This window comes from Ptychodera flava, chromosome 13 (genome assembly GCF_041260155.1).
Source record: "Ptychodera flava strain L36383 chromosome 13, AS_Pfla_20210202, whole genome shotgun sequence".
Taxonomy (NCBI): Eukaryota; Metazoa; Hemichordata; class Enteropneusta; family Ptychoderidae; genus Ptychodera; species Ptychodera flava.
Genome location: NC_091940.1, coordinates 30,681,908 through 30,709,165, shown reverse-complemented (window position 1 = coordinate 30,709,165; position 27,258 = coordinate 30,681,908). Strand labels below are relative to the sequence as shown.

The 27,258-nt window shown below is 37.7% G+C and overlaps 1 protein-coding gene across 1 annotated transcript in view; it reads left to right on the top strand.

The window, feature by feature from the left end:
• LOC139148140 (maestro heat-like repeat-containing protein family member 1) overlaps nucleotides 1–27,258 on the top strand; it is a 50,768-nt gene that overhangs the window by 21,223 nt on the left and 2,287 nt on the right. Inside the window, 27 exon segments of the mRNA XM_070719449.1 lie at nucleotides 629–702; nucleotides 2,422–2,544; nucleotides 3,152–3,256; nucleotides 3,699–3,884; nucleotides 4,554–4,695; nucleotides 6,312–6,370; nucleotides 7,393–7,500; nucleotides 8,173–8,292; nucleotides 8,778–8,903; nucleotides 9,362–9,511; nucleotides 13,383–13,585; nucleotides 14,451–14,688; nucleotides 15,117–15,227; nucleotides 15,810–15,864; nucleotides 15,867–15,944; nucleotides 16,726–16,838; nucleotides 17,372–17,524; nucleotides 18,449–18,603; nucleotides 19,342–19,507; nucleotides 21,498–21,715; nucleotides 22,039–22,176; nucleotides 22,894–23,008; nucleotides 23,599–23,745; nucleotides 24,550–24,738; nucleotides 25,261–25,410; nucleotides 25,989–26,123; nucleotides 26,670–26,838. Of these exon segments, the coding sequence (XP_070575550.1) occupies nucleotides 629–702; nucleotides 2,422–2,544; nucleotides 3,152–3,256; nucleotides 3,699–3,884; nucleotides 4,554–4,695; nucleotides 6,312–6,370; nucleotides 7,393–7,500; nucleotides 8,173–8,292; nucleotides 8,778–8,903; nucleotides 9,362–9,511; nucleotides 13,383–13,585; nucleotides 14,451–14,688; nucleotides 15,117–15,227; nucleotides 15,810–15,864; nucleotides 15,867–15,944; nucleotides 16,726–16,838; nucleotides 17,372–17,524; nucleotides 18,449–18,603; nucleotides 19,342–19,507; nucleotides 21,498–21,715; nucleotides 22,039–22,176; nucleotides 22,894–23,008; nucleotides 23,599–23,745; nucleotides 24,550–24,738; nucleotides 25,261–25,410; nucleotides 25,989–26,123; nucleotides 26,670–26,838 (3,726 nt within the window).

Genomic DNA, 27,258 nt, shown 5'->3' with positions numbered 1-27,258 from the left:
ACAGTTTCTTACATAAGTAAACCTCCAGGAGCATGACTTTGTCCACAGCCCCAGACTGGTCCAGGCAAAAATTTGACTAATATCTAACATAAGACCACTGACTCTGCCAGAATGCAGAACCTCTGTGTATCTCGCTCATTCATACTGGTAGGTTGTTGATTGGCTTTGCCTCAAACTAAACTGATTCTCACCAGATGAAATTTTCAAAGGAATAAGAACAAGGGGCTGATACTGTGTGACTAGTCAGTATCAACAAGAAACAGTGGGGCATGCAAAACGTGTATGTGAATGTGTTATGTGATGTGCTTTCTTCACCGCCAGCTTTATTTGATAAATGCTAAGTGATAACCTTGATGGGACACATTATTCTTAGATTATCCGTGGTTTAGGCTACGATTTGTATTTTTCAGAGTAAAGCATTTAATAAACTTTAAGGTGAAAAAAGAGACGATTATATATTTGTGTGCATGTCAAATTCTTGTCCCCATTGAATTGAATCTTGATGTCAAGGACAAATCTAAATCTTTACAATATGGATAAGTTATCCTTTTTAATATTTCATGCACAATTTGTTCAGTGACATTTATCTGCGAACATTAATTGTATCATTCCTTGTGCTCTTTTTCAGATCATTTGATGGAAGGGAAGAAAGAGCTGATAGTGACCGGATTGAAGATTCTGCTTTCAGAAACAAACAACAAGGTAATGCTTCTCAACCTTCACAAAAGTTAAGGCAAATCCTGAAATATATTAATGCATCCGGGTCGTTTATAAATAAAGTCAAACCTGTGTATAGTGCTCACACAAGGGACAAAGAAAACGTGACGACTTTATCAGTCCGGGTTATGTCCATAGAGAGGATATTACGATTGACCAATCAGCAAACCTGCCGCCGCCAACGTCATGAATAATTAACCATGCAATCCTTGCTCGCAGATTGTAATGAGTTCGGAACTTTCGGCTAGATTTCACTCTTTATTTTTAGCACTAGGTAGTTTTTAGATGCAGACGTTATGCACAATGTTCACTACGGTCGAGATGGCGACTGACACTGGTGGTTATTACATCGAATATTACTTCTTTGGATGATTTTCCTGGCCAGGTACCGCTCCTCGAAATCAGGATTTGACCCTTGTAAATTTACAGCAAGTTATTTGTTGCCAAATATCGCCTATTTTTGCTCAAATTTAATTTAACCTTCCCATCTGTAGCATGGAGAATGTTTCAAGCTTTGCAACGATGGGTCAACTGTTCTTGTCAATGATCGGAGCACGATGGAGCACGATTTTTTCGATCACCATGCATTTCCCGGTATGATTGACCCTTCGCTCAGAAAAACGCGCGCAGAATTAATCGACGAGAAGTTAACCAGAAGCTGGTAAAGAGTACGAAAAACGTCAAATAACTCTTTGTCGAACATGGTCTAGGGTAAAGAAACTCAGAAAACTATTCCTGAAGAAATCCGTACAATTTTTAACACGGTAGAACGTCGCAAATTGACTCGAGACCTCCGGGTAGCCAACATTCTCACTCGATCGGTCACGGTGGATCTGTCAGGTCAGATCGCGATCTCAGCATATCATTTCAAAGTGAACCCACTTAACCTTTAACTGCCATTACATATACAGTATGTGATTGGTTCTTGCCTTAACCTCATTACATATACGGTACGCCATTGGCTTTTCCCAACTATCCTCTATATGGATATAACCCGGACTGTTTATGGAGGTGGCCTTTCTACCGAGGGTGGGCGTGGCATTACTTTCAGTGTAGGTGGTGTAATGAGTGATGAATTTAGAAAAGGCTATAGTAAATAATGAAATTCAGTATCACTCATTTTTTAAAATTTTATTTCTGAAAGAATTCAGATGTAAAATCAGTCGAAATAGGCTCATTTCATGCTTGCCAGTCCAAGCATTTTTTTTTGACAGAGGTCATTTAAAGTCAGATATGCCGACCATTGTACACATGTTTTGTTCCTAATTTGAACAATGACATGTGGCCGCTGTTCTGTTGAGGGCCTTTAACATGTAAAATGGCACAGGACTGCCACAAGGTAACCACTATTAAGAAGTGACCACTCTGAAAGGGTGACCACAGAGACAGATATAAGTCATGACCAAAGTCCTCACTTTGTCTTGTCGTAGTCATCCTGATGTCAAACATTTGTAACAAAATGAAGAATGAGTAACATTTATTGTAATCTTTGGAGTAAAACAATAAAAAGTATCATATTTTTGGGAAATAATTTGAAAAATACATGGACGATTGCAGATTGACTGATGTACTCCAATGTCTATTTCACTGTAAACTTCGTAGAGAGTGACGGGGTTTTTGTGTTATGCACATTGTAAAATATACCCATGTATAGAGAATGGAATGAAGAGATTTGGTTTGATTTTCATGTTTTTACATCAACAGACCAAGAAAATGTTTGCACAGGTGATAATAGCCATGGCTAATCACAGTTATTTGGATCTGGAAGGTGGTGAACTGATGGTTGAATTCATTGTCAGACAGTGTTCATTACAGGATGATCCATCGGTAAGTATAGGATGATGTTGACGGGAAAATAGAGTTGGGTTTGCATGTGTGTGTGTGTGTGTGTGTGTTTCTTTAGGTGTGCATACTGTATGTCCTTGTATGTGTGTTCCCTCGTGTTTGAGTCTGTTCAGTGCATTGCATTCTTATATGTCTGCCTCTATTGATGTGTGTGTCTATTTTGTATGTCTCCCAGCCAGCATCTTTATCTACAAAGTAGTATAAGTGTGTGTGTGTATGGGTGCATGTATTATACCTGTCTTCACTTAGTAGCAATTTTCCACATAGTTGTTGACAGCATATCGGCAAAGATACTCAGGTCAGTGATTGTACCTTCGTTGTACCTTCCCTTTTGGCAAATGAAGATTATAGCTATAGTATAAATATACAGATATCTAAACCTTAATTCATGCAGTAGAGTATGTCTTACTCTTAGAGCCTTGCAAATTTTTCTTCTTTTTTTGCCGGACATGATATCTGACAGTTTAAATATTATTAAGATTAGCCAAGACTGTTCTCATACTCATGTCATTTCATTGTTACAGTCCGAAATGGTGATAATGTTTAATTTTTCAAATGTGCATCAAATCTTTTTTTTTTCAAATTTCAGCAAAGACGATCAGGAGATCCTGAATTTGTGAGTAATGAAGCATTGAGATCCATGTGTAACAACATCTTACAACTTGTCACCACCACTGTCGGCATCATGGAAAATGTAAGTTTACAGCTGCTCTGCGTTTCACATAGGCATAATGAAATAGAAATAGAAAAGGCATCATTTTCTATTGCAAGTTGAAAAAAGACTCCTACCTTACTGTGGGAAAAGATGAATAAAAGACATATTGTCGTGAATTGATTGAAATACAACCAACAGTAACTGATAATTGAGGACTGCATTGTTACACCTTTAAGATAAAATTGTTACACCCTCTTGAGTTTATCATTTTCACCAACTAAACCTGAATGGATCACACAAAACTACCTGTAAGGAAAGTTTTAGAAATTCGTTTTTTAATGTGCTAAATATTGTTACTACATGTGATTAGTGTTGACAAACAAAGCTCTCATTAAAGCTAACAATTTGCAGAGCAATGACTCCAACTCAAAGAAGATTTTCTAAGTCATCAAGCGAGCTCATGTTATTTGTTGACATGCAGGTACTGTGGCCGTACTTGTTAGAGTGTCTGGTACCGATGCAATATTCAGAAGCTGTCAGTGCCTTATGTCAGAGTATTGCACATCTTGCTGCTAAGAAACGAGAGGCTGATGATGAAGATTATCAGCTGAACTTTGAAGCCATGCCCAATCTACCAAAGCCTTGTGTTCTCGTCGCCAGACTGATGGTGAGTAATCATGTGTTCTTGTTGCCAGACTGATGGTGAGTAATCATATGTGTGTCATTCAACTGTTTACTCTCCGCTTGTTATTGCGTGTGTCAGACTTGTTTCAGGTCAGGGAATTCTGAAATTGTAAGTATTTGCAGCAGTGTCCCATTTCTGTCTTTTTTTCAACTTTGCGTGACAAACATTTTAGTCTAATCTCAGCTGTAGCTGACACTGTCACTGGATGGAACACAGCTAGTATGATCCATATTCATAGTAAAACATAACTGTGTTTCCTATGGTGTATTTACTCAAACCGTACTAGCAAAGTTTGTGAATATACATGTGTAAAAATGGGCTTTCATAGATTACTTTGGTCTTGTGCGTCAACTAAGTCTTGTGTGCACATGTTTGTATGTGAAACCACGAATATTGTGTATTTACATATCTGTGTTTACATTTTTTTATGTACATGGAAGTTTTTCTAGTGGACATATCATATGATAAAAATAATTATAAATTCATGTATGTCTCTTGTTGTTTAATGCTCCTTCCAATGTTCTGATTTATTTTTGGGCCTTACCATTCCAACATTTATGGTTTCAAATTTTTTTTTTTATAAGAAAACCATGTGATACATCTACCTCAAGCTTGATAATTGAAATTTCTGACTTTTTTCACAACTTGAAGGTGATGGCGGGAAGACCACTGAATGGTCGCAAGAGAGGAATGAATGTGTTGAAAGCCATGCAATCTCTCTCTCCTAATTTACATGAAAACCTAGTTGTATTGTGGGATAGCGTCACTCCTAAACTTATACAGTACTTAGAAGGTAAGATCATTTCTCCTTGAGATAGATTTCAAAAGCAGAGTTCTCATTCGTCAAGAGGGCTGATCCGTGATGATGTCACAATTCCATCATTAATATGCAAAAATAAATATTTGCCCAAGATTTGTGACCAGGCTTTTGTAAATTTTGCCAACATGCAAATTGATACTATGCCGCCGTAGGTAATACAACTGAGACTGTAAAATTCACATGCCAAAAGGACCTAACCTCAAGTTCCAACAGAATACACAGGGGCAAACAGACAAAGTTTGTGTAATTTTGTCTGAAGCAGCCAGTCTCACACACAACACTACATATACATGTAGCAACAACAAACCTACCATTGCAATTAATATCAGCACTATGCTGTGAAGTCTAGTGACATCATGTGATGTCTTTTCAGAGTGCTTCATTTTGGAAAATTACAACATTTAAGTCAATATACATATAAAAGCACCAATCCATTCATTTGCGTTGTAATTTGGCATGTTTAAACTTTACGACATAAGATAGTAGAGGTTCAATATTGCTTACTTTCTCTTCGCTACAAAAGGAAGATACTATTTAATTTTACAGACCCTGATATTTTCCATTATATTACCATGCCCTGCCCGTCGCATTTTGATTGGTCGAGCTGAACCACGTGACTGACCACAAATACACAGTATGGTTTGTTTACATGTCCGTGAATATGAATAATAAGATTAACAACTCAAAGTGTCGTGACTTTACAGCTCAAACATAAATCATAATCAATCACAAAATAAAATGGAGCACTTGTAGGTCAAGTTGAGATACTTTATTCTGAAAAAATCTCCGGATTTGCCAATTTTTACAGCGCGCGTGACAGTGCGTCGCGTATTGCTCAACTTCTGGGGCCCAGTTGTCGTTCGCTCCGGAAATTTTCGCAAATTTTGACGGTTTTCTCGGGTTCGCTGATAATATAATGGAAATAACAGACTCCACTCTGACCATTAACGTTTATTTGTGGGCGCGGGCTCGAGGAAAGCCAAATTAACGGCAAGCCTCGCCCATTATTTTTGGCTTTCCTCTCACCCTTGCCCACAAATAAACGTTAATGGTCAGCGCGTCGCCCGTTATTTCTATATTATATTTGTTTGGGTGTAAAATACTTTTTCTTATTCTAGTCCACAAATCATGTTTACATTTCAACTTGTCACTGGAGCCTGTAAGTGTGTGATGCCATATCATTGTTGTATGTGTGTAGTGTTGACAACTGAAATCTACTCCAGACTGGAATTCATAATGTCAACAGTAAACACTGCATACTGTACACATAACATTGTGTTGGCATAAGTACCAGTCAAAGAGAACAGAAATAATGCAGTGCTCAGTGATACAGCATGTCCCCCTCAATTTGTCCTGAAAAATCAATGTACCAAAATTGGTGAATATATTTCAGACCCTTGCAATGGACATCCTACACTTTATTGTTTCTTTTTCTTTTTCTCGAGTAGGTATATAAACATAAATTCAAGCCAAACTTTATATCAATGCATACTTTCTCATTTAGATAGTAAAATACATTTAGAAGATAAATGAATTGGTGAAATAAAGTAAAAATTATTAACTTTTCTTTTCAAACATGTCTTTTTCAGAGAATATGGATGACATTGAGAAATGGTCACAGAAGTCTTGGGAAGATTTACTACTTAAGGTGTGTGAGACATTTTATGACTGGTACAGCAGACTGAAAGATCTGCCGTTGGGGGGGCACTCTCCATGCTCCCTCTCATGATTGTACAGAGCGCCCTCAAACATCAGATCTTTCAGTCCACTGGTACCGATGATAGCAAGTAAAATGCATCTTGGTGAGAAAGCAAAGTTTTGTTATCAAACATAAAATGATATTGACAACTATTTCCAGAATGAATACATCAAATATATGGGTGTTATTACAAGTAACAGGCTATATAGTGTTCTGTGATTAGGGAACTTGAGTAATTTAACACCAGTTTTCTTAACATCTGCAAAATTGATAGGCAGCATATATCTCAAATGCGAGAAAATAATGAAACAGGATATTTGTGACTTGGAATATTACTCTGTGGTTGGGCCTGTGCAACATTTGTCCAATAGCCATTCTACATACAATGTCATATTGTAGGTAGAATGCACCTCGGGGATAGATGTTTGGACTACAATATTCTTTTGACCTACCACTTGTTGGGGCTAATTTTGAATCTTATGGAGTACATAAAGTTTTCACCAGCTTAGTTTTGTGAAAATCAGGAATTTTATCATCCCTATGGAGATAACACAGGGATCGTGACCAGTTTGAATTTCAAATATTGGTAAACATCAGTAATTTGATTTTCTAGTACCAACTCAACTTTATTCTTGATTTTGAAAGAGAATGGTCGAGGAAGTTCGAGCAAAAGTTTAAGTCTTTCATTTTCAAGGCGCACACTACCTCAAAATCAAATGTTGTCCAGAAAGCAGATGGTTACTTGATGATGACAGTCTTGTAGCAATTTTACCATCAGAAAGTTTGCTTGAGGAAGTTTTAGCAAAAGTGTAAGTCTTTCATGCTAGAGGTGTGAACTACCTCAAAATCAAATGTTGTCCAGAAAGCAGATGGGTACGTGATGTTTTCAGCAATACTACTATCACCACTGTGACCATGAAATGTATGTACAGGTAATCACATTAAATTATGTCCTCTGTTGGTTTTTGTAGTTGTTAGCTAAAAGTCTGGATGAAGTGGACGATGAAGACTGGATCATTGAGTTGGGTGAAGCCTTCTGTGATCATATACAACTCTATAAAAACCATTCAGCTGAAAAGGTAATCTATTCACATGGTAGCAGTGTGTCCCCATGCGAAAATTGATGTGTCAATTACTCAAGAAAATCCTATTTTATTCAAGAAAATATTACAGCTTGAATATATTGGTGCAGGACTTACTTAAAGAAAGTTCCACAAATACCAAAACTGACTCAAAAGTTCAGGCATGTCAGCTCCATATTTGACATAGAGGGCGCACTACTGAATTGTCACTGTGTTCAACATCAGTTTTGATTGTTATCTACCTCCCTTTTTTTAAGCCCTTTTCATCTACGCTAATAGAAAACGTCCCACCTTGCTTGTGTAGCAGGAAAGTTTGTGTGATATTGGGTTTAAGCTTGTTGACCAATCTATATGTCTACTGATACGTTTCCTGAGCCATATATAATTACTTTCAAATACCTGAGACACATCAGCCATAACACGTTTGATAAAGGTGAACTTTTGCCCCCATTGATACAACTGTATGGTAAAATTGTTTTGTCCCTGTAGGTAGTCCATCGTCCGTTCATGCATGATTTGAATTTTGATGCGAATGTGCATTTTTTTCAAAAGGTTCAAAATTCACTGTTCAAGACTTTCTTCCCAACATGCAGGAATTTGCATCTACATAAAAATTTATCACCGTACATTTTCCATGTCTTTTTTTTTTTGCACTCTTTGCTCCTCCAGAATTTTCTCTACAAGAGTCTTGGGGTAATCATGAGGAAATCCGCAAAGAAAGACTATGTGCAGAAACTCTTGAAAATTGTCTTTTCAACCGTCAAACACACCAGTCAGTATGAGAGAGAGGTGAGTGTGAAGTCAAACAAGTGAATAAAAGTTAATAAAAGGAATTCCTGATCTGAAATAGTCATAGATATGAAGATGGAAGTGTGATAATGATATCACAATACGCACCAGTCTCTGAAAATTTTCGTCACAACGTATTTTTACAGCGTTGAGTTCTTGTTTTGATTCTTCGATATTACTGCCTTGGTTAACTTGGCTTGATCCATTATTTCTGGTGATTGCAAATGTTTCTCAACTGAATGAACACATAGTAATTTGTTTAACTGTCATAATAAAAACATTTGGTCTGAAAGGACATTGATCCATGTATGTAACATGCAACAAGAAACAATCAGACTTGTCACCAAAATCAATGGCAACATCATCTATTCAAAACGATAAACATACACTACCTCTTGTAGGAACAACTGTTTATATGTATATGGTGAGTATTAATTTCATATCTAGAATACTGACTGATGTATCCACGACTTCTTCATGTGCAGGGCTGTGCCATAGCGTTTGGATTCTGTGCATCGTCCCATCTGGATGCAGCGTTGGTGAAACTGGAAACTGTCAGCAAAGAGGAGATGGTGAGAAGAGGGACGGGACTGCTCGGTTTCATAACTAAGGTGAGGGCTGATTCGCTGTGACATCACAGTTCCATCGTTAATATGCAAAAATAAATATTTATCTGAAAGTGTTGACAAGATGTTTTTTGAAATTTTGTAAGGGCATGGCAGAATTGACACTCTGTTCACAGTGCTGTCATATAGATATCACATTCTAAGGAATTGTTGGATTAGCAAGTTTTAGTGTCTCCTATCCAAACTATTATGACATTTTAAAATGCACAGGAATTACTGCAAAAACTTAGCAGCAAAAATCACCGAGGCTGTGATTCTATCACCTTTGATAGGTGTTGCTCTGTGTCTCTGTTTTTACATAGACAACCCCAGTGGTTGCAACTGTTTGTCCCATCCCATAATCCCAAAGTTTTGGTACAGCCTTATTCTGAGGAGCTATCGTTGAATGGCATTACCTTAGATCGAAAAAAGTTACTTTTTTGTTTGGTATATTTTTTGCCCAGGACAAATCAGAAGCAGATGTGGACAGGATTAAAAGCACTGTGATGCTGTGCTATGGCTATGTCACACAGTATGCACCACCTGATCTGATCACATCCAGAGTGGAGGGAAACATACTCCGTATTATAACACCACATTTTGCCAATGTCAAGGTGAGTGACAAACTATGTTTTTTTGTGAATTCAATCATATGTGTCCCTAGTTATCAGTGCTGTAATATCTGTTTCTTCTATTTGATATCTTCACATGATAGAAGTTCCCAGCTTTTAGATGTTTTAAGTAACTACTGTACTAGTATATTGTTCTAAAGGATATCAGTTAATATTTTGCATAGGAAATTTAAGTTTGAAAAAAGATATCTGAAGGGAGATTTCACCCTTTAACATCCATGGTTTGGCCCAATCCTGTTCTGTTCTATGGTGAGGATGAACTATGCAGAGAAACAAGGGTGAAGGTGTAAAAAGCAATCTCTAAACACTTGAAGTTAAAGGGACATTAGCTGTAACTGTTGACTAATTTTTCACTACTCTGTTTCAATGTATCAACTACAGAATTTTACAATAATCCGATCATCATGACCAATGCCCGGTGTCCTGCTTGCCAACACAGCCTGTATATGTGAAATGACCATTGTTATTGTTGATAAATGTATTCTAGTCCGGACCTGAATACAAAATTTAAACAATAACAATGCATATTATACTCATATAGGGTATATTTATGAGCTAAATATTAGGAATTTCTCCATGGTTCAGGGATTCAAACCAGAAACTGCAGATGATACACAGAAACAAACAAAATAAAAAAATGACCAAAGTTACAGCTAATGGATCTTTAAAGAATCCAAGACTTTTCCAAAACAACTGCAAATTTCATTGACATTAAATCTTTCCTAACTGTTATTATTTCTGTTTCTCTGTGATTGGCTGGTCTATAGTTGCAAGTAAGTATTCGACTTTGTCCATGTGATCATGTTGTATTGATCAGTTGTGTTAATCCACACACCTATCCAACATACTTAAATACAACTTGGCTATCAAACTCCACTATCCACGAAGTTTATTGACCAACCCTTAGTTTCAATCCCATGGTATTGCTACATTACGTAGATTTTCTGCGCACTTTAACTCATTCATTGCCTGTTAGTATTTGTTGCTTGTTGCATTAATTGCATGGTAACCGATCAGGCAAAGACTGGAGAATACTGGGCCCATGCTTAACCGTAGTGCAATCCAACATTATCTTAGGGGGTATCTTTGTATTTATCGACCACAAAAGGCACCCCCAGGCAAGCACTGATTTCTACCCTAAGGAGGGTGTGGCCCGTTGTTCTTTTGTTCTTTAGTTCTGCCGCATTTTGGTGTTACCATGTCATTATGTAGAGATTTTTCTAATGTTAAAAAGTTCAGTGACAGTGGATGCCAGTATAAGTGTAAAAGTAAGCATTTTGTGTTCATCTTGTTTATGAAAAGAGATCAAATATGCATACAGTTCATTTGTATTATCATTCTCACCCATGCAAAAAACAAATATACAGTTCATTGGTGGTAAGAATGTATTTTCACAGACTGTACAATGGGTGTACACTTTGTAAATCTTCAATAACTGACAGTACCATAATTTTACAGTAAGCATTGCATTATGGGTAAAAGTATAACAATAAATTGTATTCAGAGTATACCAAAGTGTAATTTGCGTGGATGTATTGTACATGCGTGTTTAACGCTAAGCAAGGTCAATAAACTACTGTGTAAGTCTTGAATAAATGTACCACTGTATGCTAAGTATGAAGTTTCAGTGGGTGAAATATTCAGTAAGCGTTAAACTGTGAAAAGTAATGATATGTGTATGTGTAATGCAAGTTGGTAGTATTAAAGTATGAAGCGATGTACATTTAAGATGATACTGAAGGATTCAGTTGCTATGCAACAGTTGCTTGGGGGAATACCAAATATGTCCCAAAACATTGATTTTCATGATTTATTGGTAAGTGAAAACAAAATGATGTTACTACAGATTGCTGATCGTTGACCATCACTGACCATACAGGTATGATGTCATTGAAATGCAAAGTAGTTTTGCAAGTTTTTAAAGTGCTTCAGCGAAGCTCTTCAAATTGTTGATCAAAAACTTTTTAAAATTTTACAGTTTGATACCCCTCAATTTTTCCAAGCATGGATAGGAGAGTTGATTCAGCAAGACCTCGGTAAATTTTTAGCTCCGCTGTCAGCGACGCGGAGCTTATCAAATAGGTTGATTTTCCGTCGTCGTCCGTCGTCGTCGTCCGTCGTCGTCCGTCAACAATTGCCTTCTCCTCTGAAACCGCAAGTCCAATTGCTGTGAAATTTTATATGCAGTTCACTTGAGGTGACCTCACTTCAGTTTGTTCAAATTGTGGTGAAATTTGCATATTTGTATTTTTGGGGCATTTTTTGGTGTTTTTGGTAAAAAAATCTTCTTCTCTGAAATCGCTTGTCCGATTGCTTTGAAATTTAATATGCAGTTTGCTTAGGGTGACCTCAGTCAGATTTGTTCAAATTGTGGTGAAATTTGCATATTTGTATTTTTAAGGCAATTTTTGTCATTTTTGGTAAAAAAACTTTAAAAATCTTCTCCTTCAAAACTACCTGTCAGATAGCTTTGATATTTGGTACATAGGTCCCTAGGGATGATCTATTTCAGATTTGTTCAAATTGTGCAGAAATATGCAAATTTGCATTTTTAAGGCAATTTTTGCCATTTTTGGTCAAAAAATGTATTTCTCAAGAAGTACTGGTCTGATAGTTTTGAAATTTGGTATACAGGTTTCTATCGATGAACTTAGTAATATGTATTGAATTTCTGATGAAATCTGGATTATGTATTTCTGGGGCAATTTTTGCCATTTTTGGTCAAAAAATGTGTATTTCCAAAACTACTCATCTGATAGCGTTGAAATTTGGTGTACAGGTTCCTACAAATTAACTAAATGATATTTATTGAAATTGTGCAGAAATATGCAAATTTGCATTTTTAAGGCAATTTTTGCCATTTTTGGTCAAAAAAGTATTTACTGGTCTGATAGTTTTGAAATTTGGTATACAGGTTTCTATCAATGAACTAAGTAATATATATTGAATTTCTGATGAAATCTGTAATTTTGTATTTTGGGGGCAATTTTTGCCATTTTTGGTCAAAAAATGTGTATTTCCAAAACTACTCATCTGATAGCTTTGAAATTTGGTGTACAGGTTTCTACAGATGAACTAAATGATAGTTATTGAAATTATGATGAAATCTGCAATTTTGTAATTTTGGGGCAATTTTTGCCATTTTTGGTCAAAACATGTGTTTCTCAAAAAGTACAGGTCTGATAGCTTTGAAATTTGGTATAAAGGTTTCTATAGATGAGCTAAGTAATATATATTGAATTTCTGATGAACTAAATGATATTTATTGAAATAATGATGAAATCTGCAATTTTGAATTTTTGGGGCAATTTTTCCCATTTTGGTCAAAAATGCGTTTCTCAAAAAGTACTTGTCTAACAGCTTTGAAATTTGGTATACAGGTTTCTATAGATGAACTAAATTTGATCTTTTGAAATTATGATGAAATCTGCAATTTTTATATTTGGGGGCAATTGTTGCCATTTTTGGTCAAAAAATTTATTCTCAAAAATTACTCATCAGATAGCTTTGGTTGACATGTTCTTAGGGATGATCCTATGTGATACATTCAAAGTATGATGAAATCTTCAATTGTGTATTTTTGCAGCTTATTTTAGCCATTTTTTTTCTGGCCACTGCATTGAGCTATCAAAGATTTCCACCTTCATCAACATGTGTCAAAATTAGTTATTCTCTACATAAACACAGCGGAGCTATATCGGCCGCTAGGTCGCTTGTCTTCTCTGATGCAGTATGTCCAATTGCCTTCAAGTTGGTTTATTGTGTGCTGAACCACGAATATGGTCAGCAAGACTATAAGGGACATCTGACTGGTAAAAATGACAGTGCATTCACCTCCTATTGTTCAATGCAGGACACATCAGTGAAGCAGAACTTGATCCGGTGCGTGGGTTTGATCGCCAAGTCCCTGCACCGGGATCATCTCGGTGTGAGCCATCCGTTCAAGAAGAGAGGAGAATTGCTGAATCACATGCAGGCATACATGAAGGCTGAGAGTATGAGAGAATTGACCACGGAGACCAGATCACTGGCTCTGACTGCTTGTGCTAGACTTGTGTATCCTCTGACTGTGCTGTTCTTACCATCAGAAGTGTTGGGGTTATGCAGTAATGTGCATGGGAAAATAGTGTGTGTGTTTTTTAATGAGATGCAATCTGTGTTTGAAATATTACAGACAATTAGAATTCTGATCATGATTGTCCGTGCAGATATTGCCTGTTTTGACAAATTCCGCTAATTCATGAAAAGACCCCAAATTTGTTGCATGAGTGAACATTTCTTTTAGTAATTTTTCTCTCTATAGAGGTCTGAAAAAGTTAGTTCATCGAACATAGAATTTCTCCATAACTCCAAACATTTGCTAAAGCTATGTCTAAATAGCTGGCAAACAATTCTAATCTGTGTATCTATTTGAGAGATGCCCCCAACCTGCAAAGGGTTAGGCCACCTCTGTAAAATTAGAATCCATAACCACTATAGCCATAGTATCAGTTTCTTTATTTCCATATATTTTTGGACGTTTGTTCCATATGATTAAGTAACATATGGTTCACGTTGCTTGTCAATTTGGTACTGATCCCGTTACAGGTTTTAGTCACCAAATATACATGTTACCAATTCTGATAATTTGTCTTCTTTTCACCAGTTTATGCAATTGTAGCTTTTAGCTGAAGCCCAATACATGGTTGTTATGGTTTTTGTAACAAAACGTGTGGTAATAAGGACGGTTTGTATCTATCTTGTGCGCATCATGTTTGAAAATTTTGTCAAAATGTTGTCAAAATATTCAGACTGGTATTTTATTTTTGCATATTCAATCCATTGCAGAACTGTGATTTAATTTAGAATCATCTTACTTCATTGCAGTTAACCAATCATATCATACTTACTGTAGTACTTTCCCTTGACCACTCTCATCCAGTAAACTTGACCCTGATCTAACAGAAGCAGAAGTCTTTGAGTTGGTGAAGACGAGCACAGACTGTCTCTACAACTTGCCTGAACACCTCTACTCCGCAGGCAAAGGCAAAGAGGAGACTTACGAAGAAGCCAAAGAACAAGAAGAAATTGTAGATTTGACCTTTGAAAGTCTCCACGCCATGCTGAGTGAATTACTGGTCAAAAATTGTACTCCATCTGGTATACATGAAATATTCAAGGTACGTGAATATATACAGTAAAACTAAACCATAATTTTATTGGGGCATTTGAAAAAGATTCTGAAAGAGAATTTCTGCTCATAGTGCAGAGTTTGGGAAATTCACTCTGTATGTGGTAACCAACTCAAAATTGCAAAATTAAAGGAAATCAAATGTAGTTGATTCATGTGAAATTCGATTCTAGACTTGTAGAATACTATACATAGCCTTTTGTGCCTATAATGCTTGAAATTCAATACATAATTATTAATTTATGCAAAGTGATTGATGAATATGCAAATACAATAATAATGAGTCATTTGATTTTGTGAATATTTATGTGTTATGCACAGTGTGCTCTATATGTTTTCATGGGTCTGTGTTCAAATTATAAATCATCTCAAAGGATTACACTCTTTAACCTGAAGGTTTCTGTTGTGTCATTATAGCACCTTGAGCCATGGCTGTATTCTATTCACAACCATGAAAGAGAAAGAGCCGTCAAATCAACATTGGTAGTGTTGCACTGTATGTATGACAACATGGAAGCAGCTGGATTTGTAAGTTTGTTTTACCGATTTCTAAAGGCTATACTCTCAGTGCCATACATGTATTCAGTCTTTCCCCAGGACTCTGTGATGTCAATGTGTGTACATTGAACATGTCAGGAGGCAACACAAACCATACAGACTCGTCTTTTCTGTAAACGCCCTCAGGCATGCCTTGCTAAATTTCTGTTGTACCGTAGTCTGCGACCTTTCCAATGTTTTGCACAACACATGCCACTCTTCTGAATACATGTATCGATATCAAAAGAGAATGTGCAGACAGGTACGTACAGCTGCATGGTTTTGTCTTGCAATCCAGCACGGTTTCTCATAGTGTCTAAGGAAATGCCAGAGCTTGGATAGAAAACTTTTGTCAGGTAGAGAGTCTGTATAGAGTGTGTGCTGCTTCCTATGACAACTACTACCCAGTAAAATATCCATTGTCAACCTTTCTCCCTGTGCATCAACATTTGAAACCACAATGGAAATGAAGAATTGTTAGTAACTAACACTTTCACAAAAAAGAGGAAGCACAGTTGTTTGATATCCTGAATGATAAACTGACATTGTGTTGGTCACTTCTTGTCATTCCAGAGTTTGTCGTCGTTCAGTAACATGAGTACAATGCTAGCTAGGTTAGTACCCAGATGTACGATCCTGTCTTGACAATCAGAGAACAAGCTATAGACAGCACTCAGCTGGTTCTGAAGATTGCATCGAGATATGAAGGTAAAAACCCCATACCACACCCAATACTACTAAAATCTGCAACGCAAGGCATCCATGTATGGAAATATTGTCAGTGAAAAGAATTGCATTGTATTCAGTCAGTCAGTGCACACATACTGTGCACCTTTATTTGTGTTTCAAGGCTCATATACAAAGGGTTTTGTCATATAAGATACAAGACAAAAGAAAGCCTCACAGAAAATGTTGAACTATCAACCTCTAAGCAAGGTCATTAGTGGCAATACTACCGTACTTAAAGTAACACATTTTCAGATGACTTTAAAACTGATGAGGGAATAACGTAACTGGCAGAGGCGCAGCAAGTCAGAACTTCAACTCTGTAAAGTATCCACTGTCTTTGTGAGTGATAGTTTACATATCACAATTAGGGCTGGATTGTTTCATGAAGGTCTGACATTTTTGGATAAAGTCAATGCATAAATATCTCAAAATGCCAAATGTCATGTAGACTGTTGAACTGCAAAGCATTGAGATAACTGTACATTCTTTCTCACATGTAGCCATGTACCAGAAATAAATTCATGGTGGTGAGGTCCCATGTAGTTAACCCTGTTGATTTTCAGCTATTTTCAACTTAGAGCTGTCAGACAAATGTATCCCTTACACTGTTCAGACATGACGGACAAAGGCATGTTGATTTTTCCCTTTTTCACATGCGAAAAACTGTACTGCAAATTTGCTGGCAGTAGACTTGACCTCTGAAGATATCAGGTGAAGAATTTTGAATTCACTCACACTGTAAATGTTTTGTGATTTGCAGGTTACAGCATAGATCACAAGGACCAAATGGTGGATGCCTTACCAGTGCTGAAGGAGAGGGTTGCCAAGGGGGATCCCAACGTCCTCTTCAGTGTTGTCAGTGATCTCTCCAAGGTAACGACATCTTCAAACACTCTTTTGTGATACATTATGAATAAAAACAGATGTGTGATATCTGAACAGTGGATCTGAGTACAGATTTGCATATTTCCATGGTTTCCAGTCTCACAATCAGCAGAACTTTGAGGGGGGACTTGCCTGTGTTATCATCATTAGAAGTTTTCCCCGTTTCCATAAATTTCAAAACAAGGGCAATACCCACGATGTAAATTATGCAGTGTCATAGAAGACAGTCATCCCTGTGTTGACTCTGTCAGGGAAAAATTTTGATTTCACAAAGATAAGGCGGTGACAACTTTATTTATTCCTTGAGCTTCACAATGAGCCTCATAAGTGGTAGATCAAAAAGTGCTTTTTTTAAAGTTTGAAAGTCCAAATATCTGTCCCTGAGACACATTCTATATTTGATAATATTAATAAGTCATTCATATGTTTCAAAATGCCCAAATTTGCCCTCCTCTTGTTAGTTTGTATCTTCCAATCACTGGTGCTGTGTATCTTCATCATGATATACTTGTTACCCACAGGTGCTAGCAAAGAAAATCCCCTCAGAGCAGTTGAAGAACTTCCTGCTCCTGCTGTTTGATGGTTTGTTAGACTTTCATTCACATAGCTCCAGTGGTGCTTGCGTAGTCCTCAACAGTATCTTCAAGTCTAGAGGTCATGAATTTCATTCTGATGTGAGTAACGTCACTGGTTTCATTCCATGTTGTATCTTGTCATCTTTCGATGTATTATCATATTGCAATGAAAAAAGTTTGGTAGAAATTAAGTGAGACTTACAAAGTTCCGATTCAGAGAACTCTGCTTTAATATTGAACAGATTATTTTGAAAAAAGATCAGGTAGTTTCATTTTGTGCAATGAGTTGGGAAAAGCGTCTATTCACCTCCATGGTTCTACCTAGGAATAATACGGCCATGGTGTGCTCTACAGACGGTAGTACGCCCAAGAGATCATGTGATGATGGAGGTATGTAAGGGTAGCTCAAACCCCCAACTGGGACCGCCAACTGGGACTCCCAGTTGGCTCAAAATGCACTCTGGACCGGTCCCAGTTCACTTCTGGGACCGGTCCCAGAAGTGAACTGGGACCGGTCCCAGAAGTGAACTGGGACGGTCCCAGAGTGCATTTTAAGCCAACTGGGAGTCCCAGTTGGCGGTCCCAGTTAGGGGTTTGAGCTACCCTTACATACCTGGATGACGGTATAAATAAACCCACATCCCTATGGAAATACATGTAATTCTGTGTGCGTTTGTGCACATGGTTTTGTTTGTACCGGGGTCCATTCAAAGTCCAGGTTCAACCTATTTCCAGTGAACAGGTAATGGTTAGAATCGGTTTGGCCAAAACCATGGTGGTGAATAGGGTTGAGGTTACCTTGCACTTATGATCACAACCCTACCCGTACATCAATGACAAAACTTTTTGCAATCTCTGCGAACAAATGAATGAAAGTCTTTCAGGAGACCCATATGTTGACTGCATTGACATTCAGCAGATTTTTACTGTTACATTGCATTCCAATGCTTTCCTGGAATATTGATAAATCTACCCTTTGCAGTGACATCTGGAATAATACTGATCCATCCATTTTCTTGACAGATTTCTGAAATCATAGATGAATTACACGAGAAGCTGATGAAAATTCAGTACCCGCAGACCAGGACCGGTACACTGCGTTCTATCCGTACCCTATCAGCGCATCATTTGCCGTCTGTGGTGATCGCTTTACTCAACTATCCACTGCCCTTTGATGAGTAAGTAATTCCATCTGTAGAAATTATCACTATGTGGATGTGTATGTATGAGTGCGCGTGTACACTTGTATTGAAAAATGTGTGAAAATGTATGTGAAGTTGAATGTCTCTTTGATGAAGTGTTCGTGAGTCATGACTGTTTTTAAAATCTGAGAAGAGCTCACAGCAGGGAATTTAGTTAATCCCAGATTTTGTTTCCGAGACTCATTATTTTGCTGTGAAACTTGTGACAAGAAGATTTAAAGATTGGATTTGTAATCTTTTACCTATTCACCCCAGTTCCCTGTTAGCAGATTTATTTTGATTTTGAACTCAAACCAAGGTTCAAGAAATGTTTTCTACTGGCCAACAATAAATGTGAGATTGATGATTTGTGTGAGATGTGGTTGAAAATAATGATCCCTGACCAAAATTTTTTACGATTCTAGGCAAAACCCTATATGCAAGTTGCTAATCCTTTTAATGCCAAAGTCAGTTCTGTCGCCTTTATAAAATAAAACCCCGGGCAATTTTTTTCCATATTTTTTTCCATTAATTTTGATCAAAAACTGTAGCCAACAGGAAATCATGTCAATTCAGTCCAAAACTGTAAAAGAAATTACAGAAAAATGCATACAAGTTTTTAAAATCTTGCACTAAAATTTTGGAGGGAAAAATTATGGCACTTATATATTTAACCTTTCAACCTTCACCTTGAGATGCACCTTACAGCTTTCTGCATTTCTGTTCAAACTTCAGCCATATTGTGGACTGCTGGAAGATTATCTGCAAGGATGCACAGCTGACAGTGAACGCATTTGATCAAATCTTGGACATTCTGAGTCAGAGTCTGCCATTTGAAGAGAAGATGGACGACAAAGGACTGAAAGTGATATCAAGATCAGCAACTCCATTACCATTGACTGTAAGTGTCTCACTTTTAGAGTTGTGATTTGTCTTGCTGGTTTCAAAAGGCAGCAGTTTTGAGTCCCAAGAAATTTAAAATCTGGCAAAGTGAGAGCAAAGATGACAGAACTTATTCAAGAATTTTGCAAAATTTCTGAGTATTTAGAAGCACATATATGAATACACCTGTAGCTGTTGTGTAATCTCTGACCTGCAAATGGACTGTGTGTTGTCCTATATACCGGTATTGTATAGAACTGAAAATATTACCCTCTCTTGAAAAACTTTTATTGAAGGGGAAGTTTGGTTGAAGCAGGGTTTTATAAAACATTGTGAAAGTGGTTCCAGACTGGATTCAAAACCACGTATTGTAAGAGAAATGTCCAATCACTTTTGTTAAACATTATGATTAAAATGTGTACATTGATATCAAGAATTTGATATCTGTCCACCCAAAAGCGGGTCAAATCTCCAGTGCAACTGAGGAAAACATCGGGCCCAATCTAACCTTCCTTTTGCAAACAATCTGGTTTACCTAGGGGGTCTTTCTGTTATTCACAGTCCCTCTATCCCCGGTCTGGAAACGCCTATTGTAAAAGGTGTCAATCACCTAGACCGCACAGCCGAACCGCGATACGAGGGCCAGTCACGTGATAATGCGTAGCTTGGGTTTGTCCTGCATACCACAGTCCCGATTGTGCGTACGCTTTTCTCGAATTTTCGCTGTTTTTGGCTCTATTAAGTGTTCTCTGCGTCTATCTACGACACGAAGACAGAAATTATCATATCCTGAAACCGGTGTGTGTTTTTCGTGATCCTTATCCGATCGTAAATGATGATAGTGTGCGATAATTTCTGGGGTTGACCGTTGCGAGTGTGTTGACGTACGTAGCACAAGCAACGGCTGGAATCACACCGGAAAATTTCAATTGTGGTCCCTTTCTCTTGCAATGCTAGTAGTCAGTGTCTCCAAATATGATCTAAATATGTTTTCTGTGTAATATTCTGTGAAATCATGTCTGTTAACAGAACAGAATAGGAAAGACAACTGCAGAAATGCATGTAGATTTTAGTTGTGTGGTCGTACATTTTCCCATGCAGCGTCAATATGGCGAACTCTCGATACGTACGATCGCTCAGGCACGGCTGGAAACACACCGGAAAATTTGTTGTCCATTTCTCTTGCAATGCTAGTAGTCAGTGCCTCCAAATATGATCTAAATATGTTTTCTGTGTAATATTCTGTGAAATTATGTCTGTTAACTGAGCAGAATAGGAACGACAACTGCAGAAATGCACGTAGATTTTATTCGCATATTTTCCCATGTAGCGTCAATATGGCATATGGCGAACTCTCGATACGTACGCTCGCGCTCAGGCACAGGAAATACCTTTTACAAAATGCTATCATGTCAACACAATAACAAGTTTGGTAATGAACTACTCAGCTGTCGATGTTAATATTCAGCTGATTTTGCCTGTCTTCTTGATTTCGGGCAATAGTCCATGACACTTGCGAACAGTCCGTGGCCATTTTGTTTTTCGATCGTGATCATAATGCAACCATAATGTGTGGTCCCTTTCAAGCTTTTTCTAGAGGGGCAACGTTACCCATTTAATGAAAAAATAAATTGTTTAGTGTTTCTAAAGAAAACAAGTTGTAATGTTTTGTGATATTCTGAAAATAACAACCCACAAATGTCATTTTTTTGAACGATCACATTGCGGCTGTCATAGGACCGTGGGGTAGCGACATCGATATAACGGCCAGTTGAACATTGTCAGTGTCCTTTGTGTAAGGTGTGAATCTTGTGTTTGTTCATATCACGGAGTGTCACAAAGAAACCAGCCACGTTTCCAGACCGGTGGATAGAGGGACTGTGTGTTATTAAACATAGCTACGCCACCCTAGGATTTCCTTGATTTGAAGATTGTTCAATATGGATCCACTGTTCTGCATTAATGCAAAATCCCTTGTATTTTGTGTCGAATTTTGCTGTGTCCTATAGGCTGTCAGTGCGTTGTCAGAGATTTTCAAAGTGGAAGAAACAGAAGAGACCGTGCGTGCAAACTTTCACAGACTGTTCTCCGCATTGCTGGTGTATGCTGGTTCCATGGCTGGAACCAAAGCACCCAAGCCAAAACCCGTTGAGAAAAAAGAAACAAGGCCGGGAAAAGAGAAGAAAGCGCCCTCTATCAGAGTTCATGTCAATATTAATCCTGCCAGGTAAATGTGCTGTGTTACCTATGTTGCATTTTAGAGTTTACTGACCTCCCTGCCAGAATTGCAAGTTAGAACACATTTTAAATTCCAAATTTCAGCTAATCTTGCAGTCATTTCTTTCAGTTATAATTTCTCTCTCTCCAATATATGGTAAAACTTGACTAAATCTCTGTGAAGGACCATTGTTCCAGTGCAGGCAGTGTTCACAGCATACAGTGCCCTGCAGAAAAGTTGGATTGAAGAGCATGGATTTTTTATTGACCGAAATGTTGGCTCAACAAGATCTAACTGCAAATGTGTTGACCCTTTCTTTACACACCTTGCAGGTCGGCAGGTGATGCACTGCGACAACTCTTCACTAGAATGAAATCAGAAGATCTGTTGGCATTTCTGGACAAAGAGAACGTCTGGGTGACCTTGGAAGATGAAAACAAATACCAAGAAGGTATCACTGTAATGGCCAGGTATGCACAATGTACCCCTTTGCACTTTGTGCGTTGCGTTTTGGGCCTCTTCTGTTGAATAATTATGGTTTTCTATATACTGGTAAAGAAAGTACAAGACATCTGCAGACTAATCTGCAAACTAAAAAATCTGCAAACTAAAAAGGACTGAACTACATATGACCAGTGCCTGAGAAGTACCATCATACAAACATTTCTACTGTGAATTCAAAAGGATATGTAACCAAAGGCTCTGCAGGTGTGCCAAGCAAAATGAAAAGTGAAAATAGTTTAATGAAAATAGTTTGGACTGGATTATACTTAAGAATCAGTCCGCAAAGCCTCTCAATTTAACCATTTACAGTAAAACTGCGTCTTCAGTAAATGTGACATGATGAACTGGCTTCATTATTCATGAGCTGATAATTATTTTCCATGAGATTACTGGTATGTGTAAACAGTCTGTCTGTCTGTCACGTGTATGAGTCAGTCTTCAAATTGCTTGCAGTAAAGAAGCGAAGAGTATTCACTGGCTCTGCTCATACATACATGCCTTAATCTGTTCACCCTGTAGTCTCTGTAAAGAGGCCCACACTCACCATTGATAACGATGGTTTGGCCAAACCATGGACATGGTGGTGAAAGGGCCTTGCTGGCCCTAGCATGCTACTTCAAAGCCAATGAACCCCAAAGTTTTACATCTAAATGATTGTCAAATTTATTTTTTGTATTTTTCAGAGGCATTGCAGAGCACCATGCAGAGAATGTACCCAGGATAGTGTCCTGTCTGACATCATTTCTATGCAGTCTATATGATCCACAGAGAATTGTAGCCGGCTCTTTCTTTGCTGAGGTTAGTACTAAACTCCTTGAATCAGTCGATGTCATTGACACAATCAGATTTCAGCGTATTATTTAAGGTAGTTCACTCCTTAAAACCGAAAGACTCAATCATTTGCTCAAATTTTCCTTACAAAACTTTCAACTATTCTTTTACTCATTGACAATCATTGGGGTCATCATTACCCAGTGTTCACAGATATTTGAAATTCAAAGTGGCCACCAACCATGTGCTAACTGTATGGGGAAAAATTAAATTTTATATTTTTCCAACTAAGACGGTGTAGAAGTCACTTGCTCCATCCGATAGCTTCAAAATGAGCACCTCATATTAGTGGTAGACAAGAAAAAAATTGTGAAAATTTGAGTCCAAATATCTGTCCTAGAGGTATATTCTACCAGGATTGAAAAATTTCACATGTATCTGTATAACCGATATGCAACTTTGTTTCGTCTAAATGCATATCGGAAGTTAGGTTATTGAACAATGCCAGGTACACTTGATTCACAATATGCTTTGTCATCATCGTTAATGTAGAATTTCATTCTTTTGGCAACATTATGTTCAGCTTTATTTTCCTTTTTGTTTCTACACACACACAGCTCATAAACCAGAGATGTGGCGGTGATATTTCATTGGTTGAGATGCTGATGAACAACTTACTTGGAAGGCTTGTTGATTCCTCTATGGTGGTCAGAATGCTGTGTATACGAGGGCTGGGAAACATCGCTAGTGTTGGTGCTGAGCAGGTAATTCAATAATACATTGTGAAGTGTGAATCCGAATCTGTCCTCGGTATTAACACATTACTTTCAATGTTTTACATGAATAAGTTACCCGATTAATGGTATTTTGTAGTAAAAATCTTATTCCTTTTCAGATATGAACCTTTGTGTATAGAGGTGGTTCTGGTAAGTTCCCAGAAAGTCGGGCCTGAATGGGCCTTGTCATGTTTAACTTGATATTACCTTGCAGTATGAGATATTTTCAAGATGACAGATTTCGCTCTACCTCTGATAGTCAATAGATTTACTAATCCAGTGGACGAAATACTAAATGCAGTACCTTAATAGCATAACCAAGTTCCCTCAACCTGTTTATCTACTTTGTTTGGACCAACTCCCCGTGATTTCAATAAGTATGTTTGACCTCTGTAATGTCAAGGGTGGCATGCAAACATGAGGCTGATTTTGAAGGTTTTTATCTGGTTTCTCATTGCTTCACAACTATTGGATTCCACCCTTAAAGTGGCAGTCGTCCATCTCTGGTTCTTGTATACATACTCATTCATATTGACTAATCACATGATGATTGTCCCTTGTTTTCCTTTAAAAGTTGTTTTCAGTAAATCAAGTTTTTAGTGATGAAGCTGATGAGGAACATGCCCCTTAAACAATGAGCTGGTAACCAAAGTAAGAACTTCAAATGCCCGTGTCCAAACTGGACCATGTAGCCATTGTTGGGCTGTCCCCCTGCCCCCACCTCCTCTGACCGACCTCTCTCTCAATATCAGAACTTCCCATAAATGACCATGTCCGTTACCTCCTCCACAGGTTCAGAAGTTCTGTACAACAGTATTGTCTGCGATGATGGCCGGTATGGATGACAAAGAAGACCCAGAGGATGACATCACCTTAGAATCCATGTCAGGGCTGTCTAAGATCTTAGCTGAGATTGATGAGAACAACATCAGAGCCATACTTATCAATATCACACTTAGAATCAGACCCTGCTTTGAGAAGGTGAGATTTCCAACCTTTGACCTTTGCTTGTAATGGTTGTCTTTTGAAGACAAATGAAAAAAGCGTGCATTTTCACCATTCAAAGAACAAAGCTTTACTGTGAAAAACTTGCAGTTGAAGAAGTTGCCACACCTGAAAAACACTGGGCCCAATCCTTATTATGAAAACAATGGTGTTTTATTTGGGGATCTTACACAGATTTTTGATGCAACTTGACCCCCTAGGACTCTGTTAGTTTGTAAAATTGTCCAGTGGCGGCCCAGCCCTAGTCTTCATTAATCCTGCTAAAAAGTTTTAAAAAATGTTTTCCATCGATTAGGCAGGCTGTCTGCTAATATCAAGTGGGATTTTTCTCGGTGACACAGCTTTGAGCCAAGACACACATTGAAGTATGTCTATATACTTGTACTTATTACATGTAAGTACATGTTTGACCTGACAAGACAACAAGAATGCATATTATGTGTTCACACTTCTATAACATGAAGATTTTTGTTTCTCTTCATTGATTTCACAGGACAGGGCCTCGTACGGGCAGCTGCATTTACACTATTTGGTAATCTGAGTCAGTTTGGCAATGGTCCATCCAAGGCGCCTTTCTTGGAACAGATCCACACAAATTTTGTCAGTTTATTGTTGCACTTGAATGACGAAGACAGTGACGTCAAAAAAGTTAGTACAGTTTACACAATTTTTTTCATCACACATGTATGTGTTTATCAGACCTCGGTGAGCATTGTACAGTCAGCCTTGCTTATCATGCTATATCATTAACTGGCCATAAGTGTAACATTGTAATTTTGTTACCTGGAAGGCCTGTTGCTTACCCAAAACAGTTTTCTCCAAGAAGCCAAAGGCAAAGGGAAACAGACGACACCACCATCTTTGTTTACATTTTTTAGACATGTGCATACAAACATGCTTTTAAACAGCTACTAATGTTTGGACTGTTACCTGACTAGGTAACAATTATAAAACTAGAAAGTAGGGTCTTTGCATCAGCTCCAAAATTGCAAATCCTATGTGGCCACAAATTGATAAGTCACAACAAAAGAAAGGGTGTTTCATCAAAGGCCTTGATGAACTTCTTTTCTATTGCCATTGATCTTATCCATGGCCCTGCTATTGAGTTCTGAAGGATAACTTCTATTGCTTTCTGAATGAAATGCTTCTCTTTCTTTGTAATAAACATTTCTTTGTGGTAATGTCTTTTGATAATGCACTAATTTCATACTCCACTTCTTTTCCAGAGTTGTAAGTTTGCACTGCGTCAGTTTGGACCCCTGATGGGATCTGAGAGCATGAACGAGATGTTTCAGAAACATCTACGAGAAGACGGCATTCTCATCTACGGTGAATTCATGTATGATCTGTCAAAAGTCATAGTGAGTACCCTACCATGAACTCTTCATCCAGTTCACCAGTAATGCTGATGAAATTACCCAAACTTACCCCTACCATGACCGTGGTTTGTTCCAACACCATTGTTTGATATGGTGACGTTGGACCTCAGCACAGGGAAATAGGGTACCAGTAGAAGTATAATGTGATCTTGCAAGCATGGGCTATACAAATGAATTTTACCTTTTACTCAAACTGTCCTGAAGGAAGCTTATTCTCTTACATAATAAAGAATAAAAATCATGGGTCACTGTTCAAATTTGAGTCGCAGAGAAACAAATTACCTAAAACTTTCTTAAATGTAAAAAACGGTGCTATATCTCTTTGTAAGTGTAAGTGGTGAATATTAAATTTTTGATTTTCAGGAAAACAAGACTCTGAAAACTTGATATACCGGTACTTCCACAAGTTTCAAAACAAGTCTACACAAGTGACAGTTCAGAAAATAATTTTAAAATTTGACTTTGAATTATCTAACCCAAAGGCGCTTTCAACCTTAAGTGATCCCACCTCAATTTCTCAATGTATAGATTGCTGACTTTCCAGACAAGGTTAACTTCTATGTGATGGGAAATGTTGGATTTTTCAAGAGTCAGTGGCCAGATATCAGAGGCAATGCATCCATGCTGGCTGGCTTCTTACTGGGAAATCTGCCGGAAAACCAACGAGGTCTCATCTCAAAAGAACATGTCTGTGGAGGTAGGTTTGCTCTTCGTACAAGAAGTACTTTTCAAAATATTTTCAACACCGAAATCAGTAGTGCTTTTTGGCTCTGCATTTCATCTTCTTTGATTTATAGAAAATCACCTGAAAAAAGCTCAGGAACTGCTTAGACGATAGATGATATTTATTCTTCACAAACATTTCTCATCTGTGTTGTGTCAAATATCACAGCAGAGCTCTATCACTGCTTTGTCACTTGATATATTAAAAAAGACATATTGTGAACATCTGCCTTTCTTGGCATAGAAGCTGTATAATTGTTAAATTTTCCGGAGAACTGGTACATATCACAGGTTTACCATGGCCCCAATGTACTCTTCTCATATAGGCTGTCCAACGGAATCACTTTGCCATGCAAACATCATTGTTTTTCCTGAAGTATACGGCCTGTGTTCA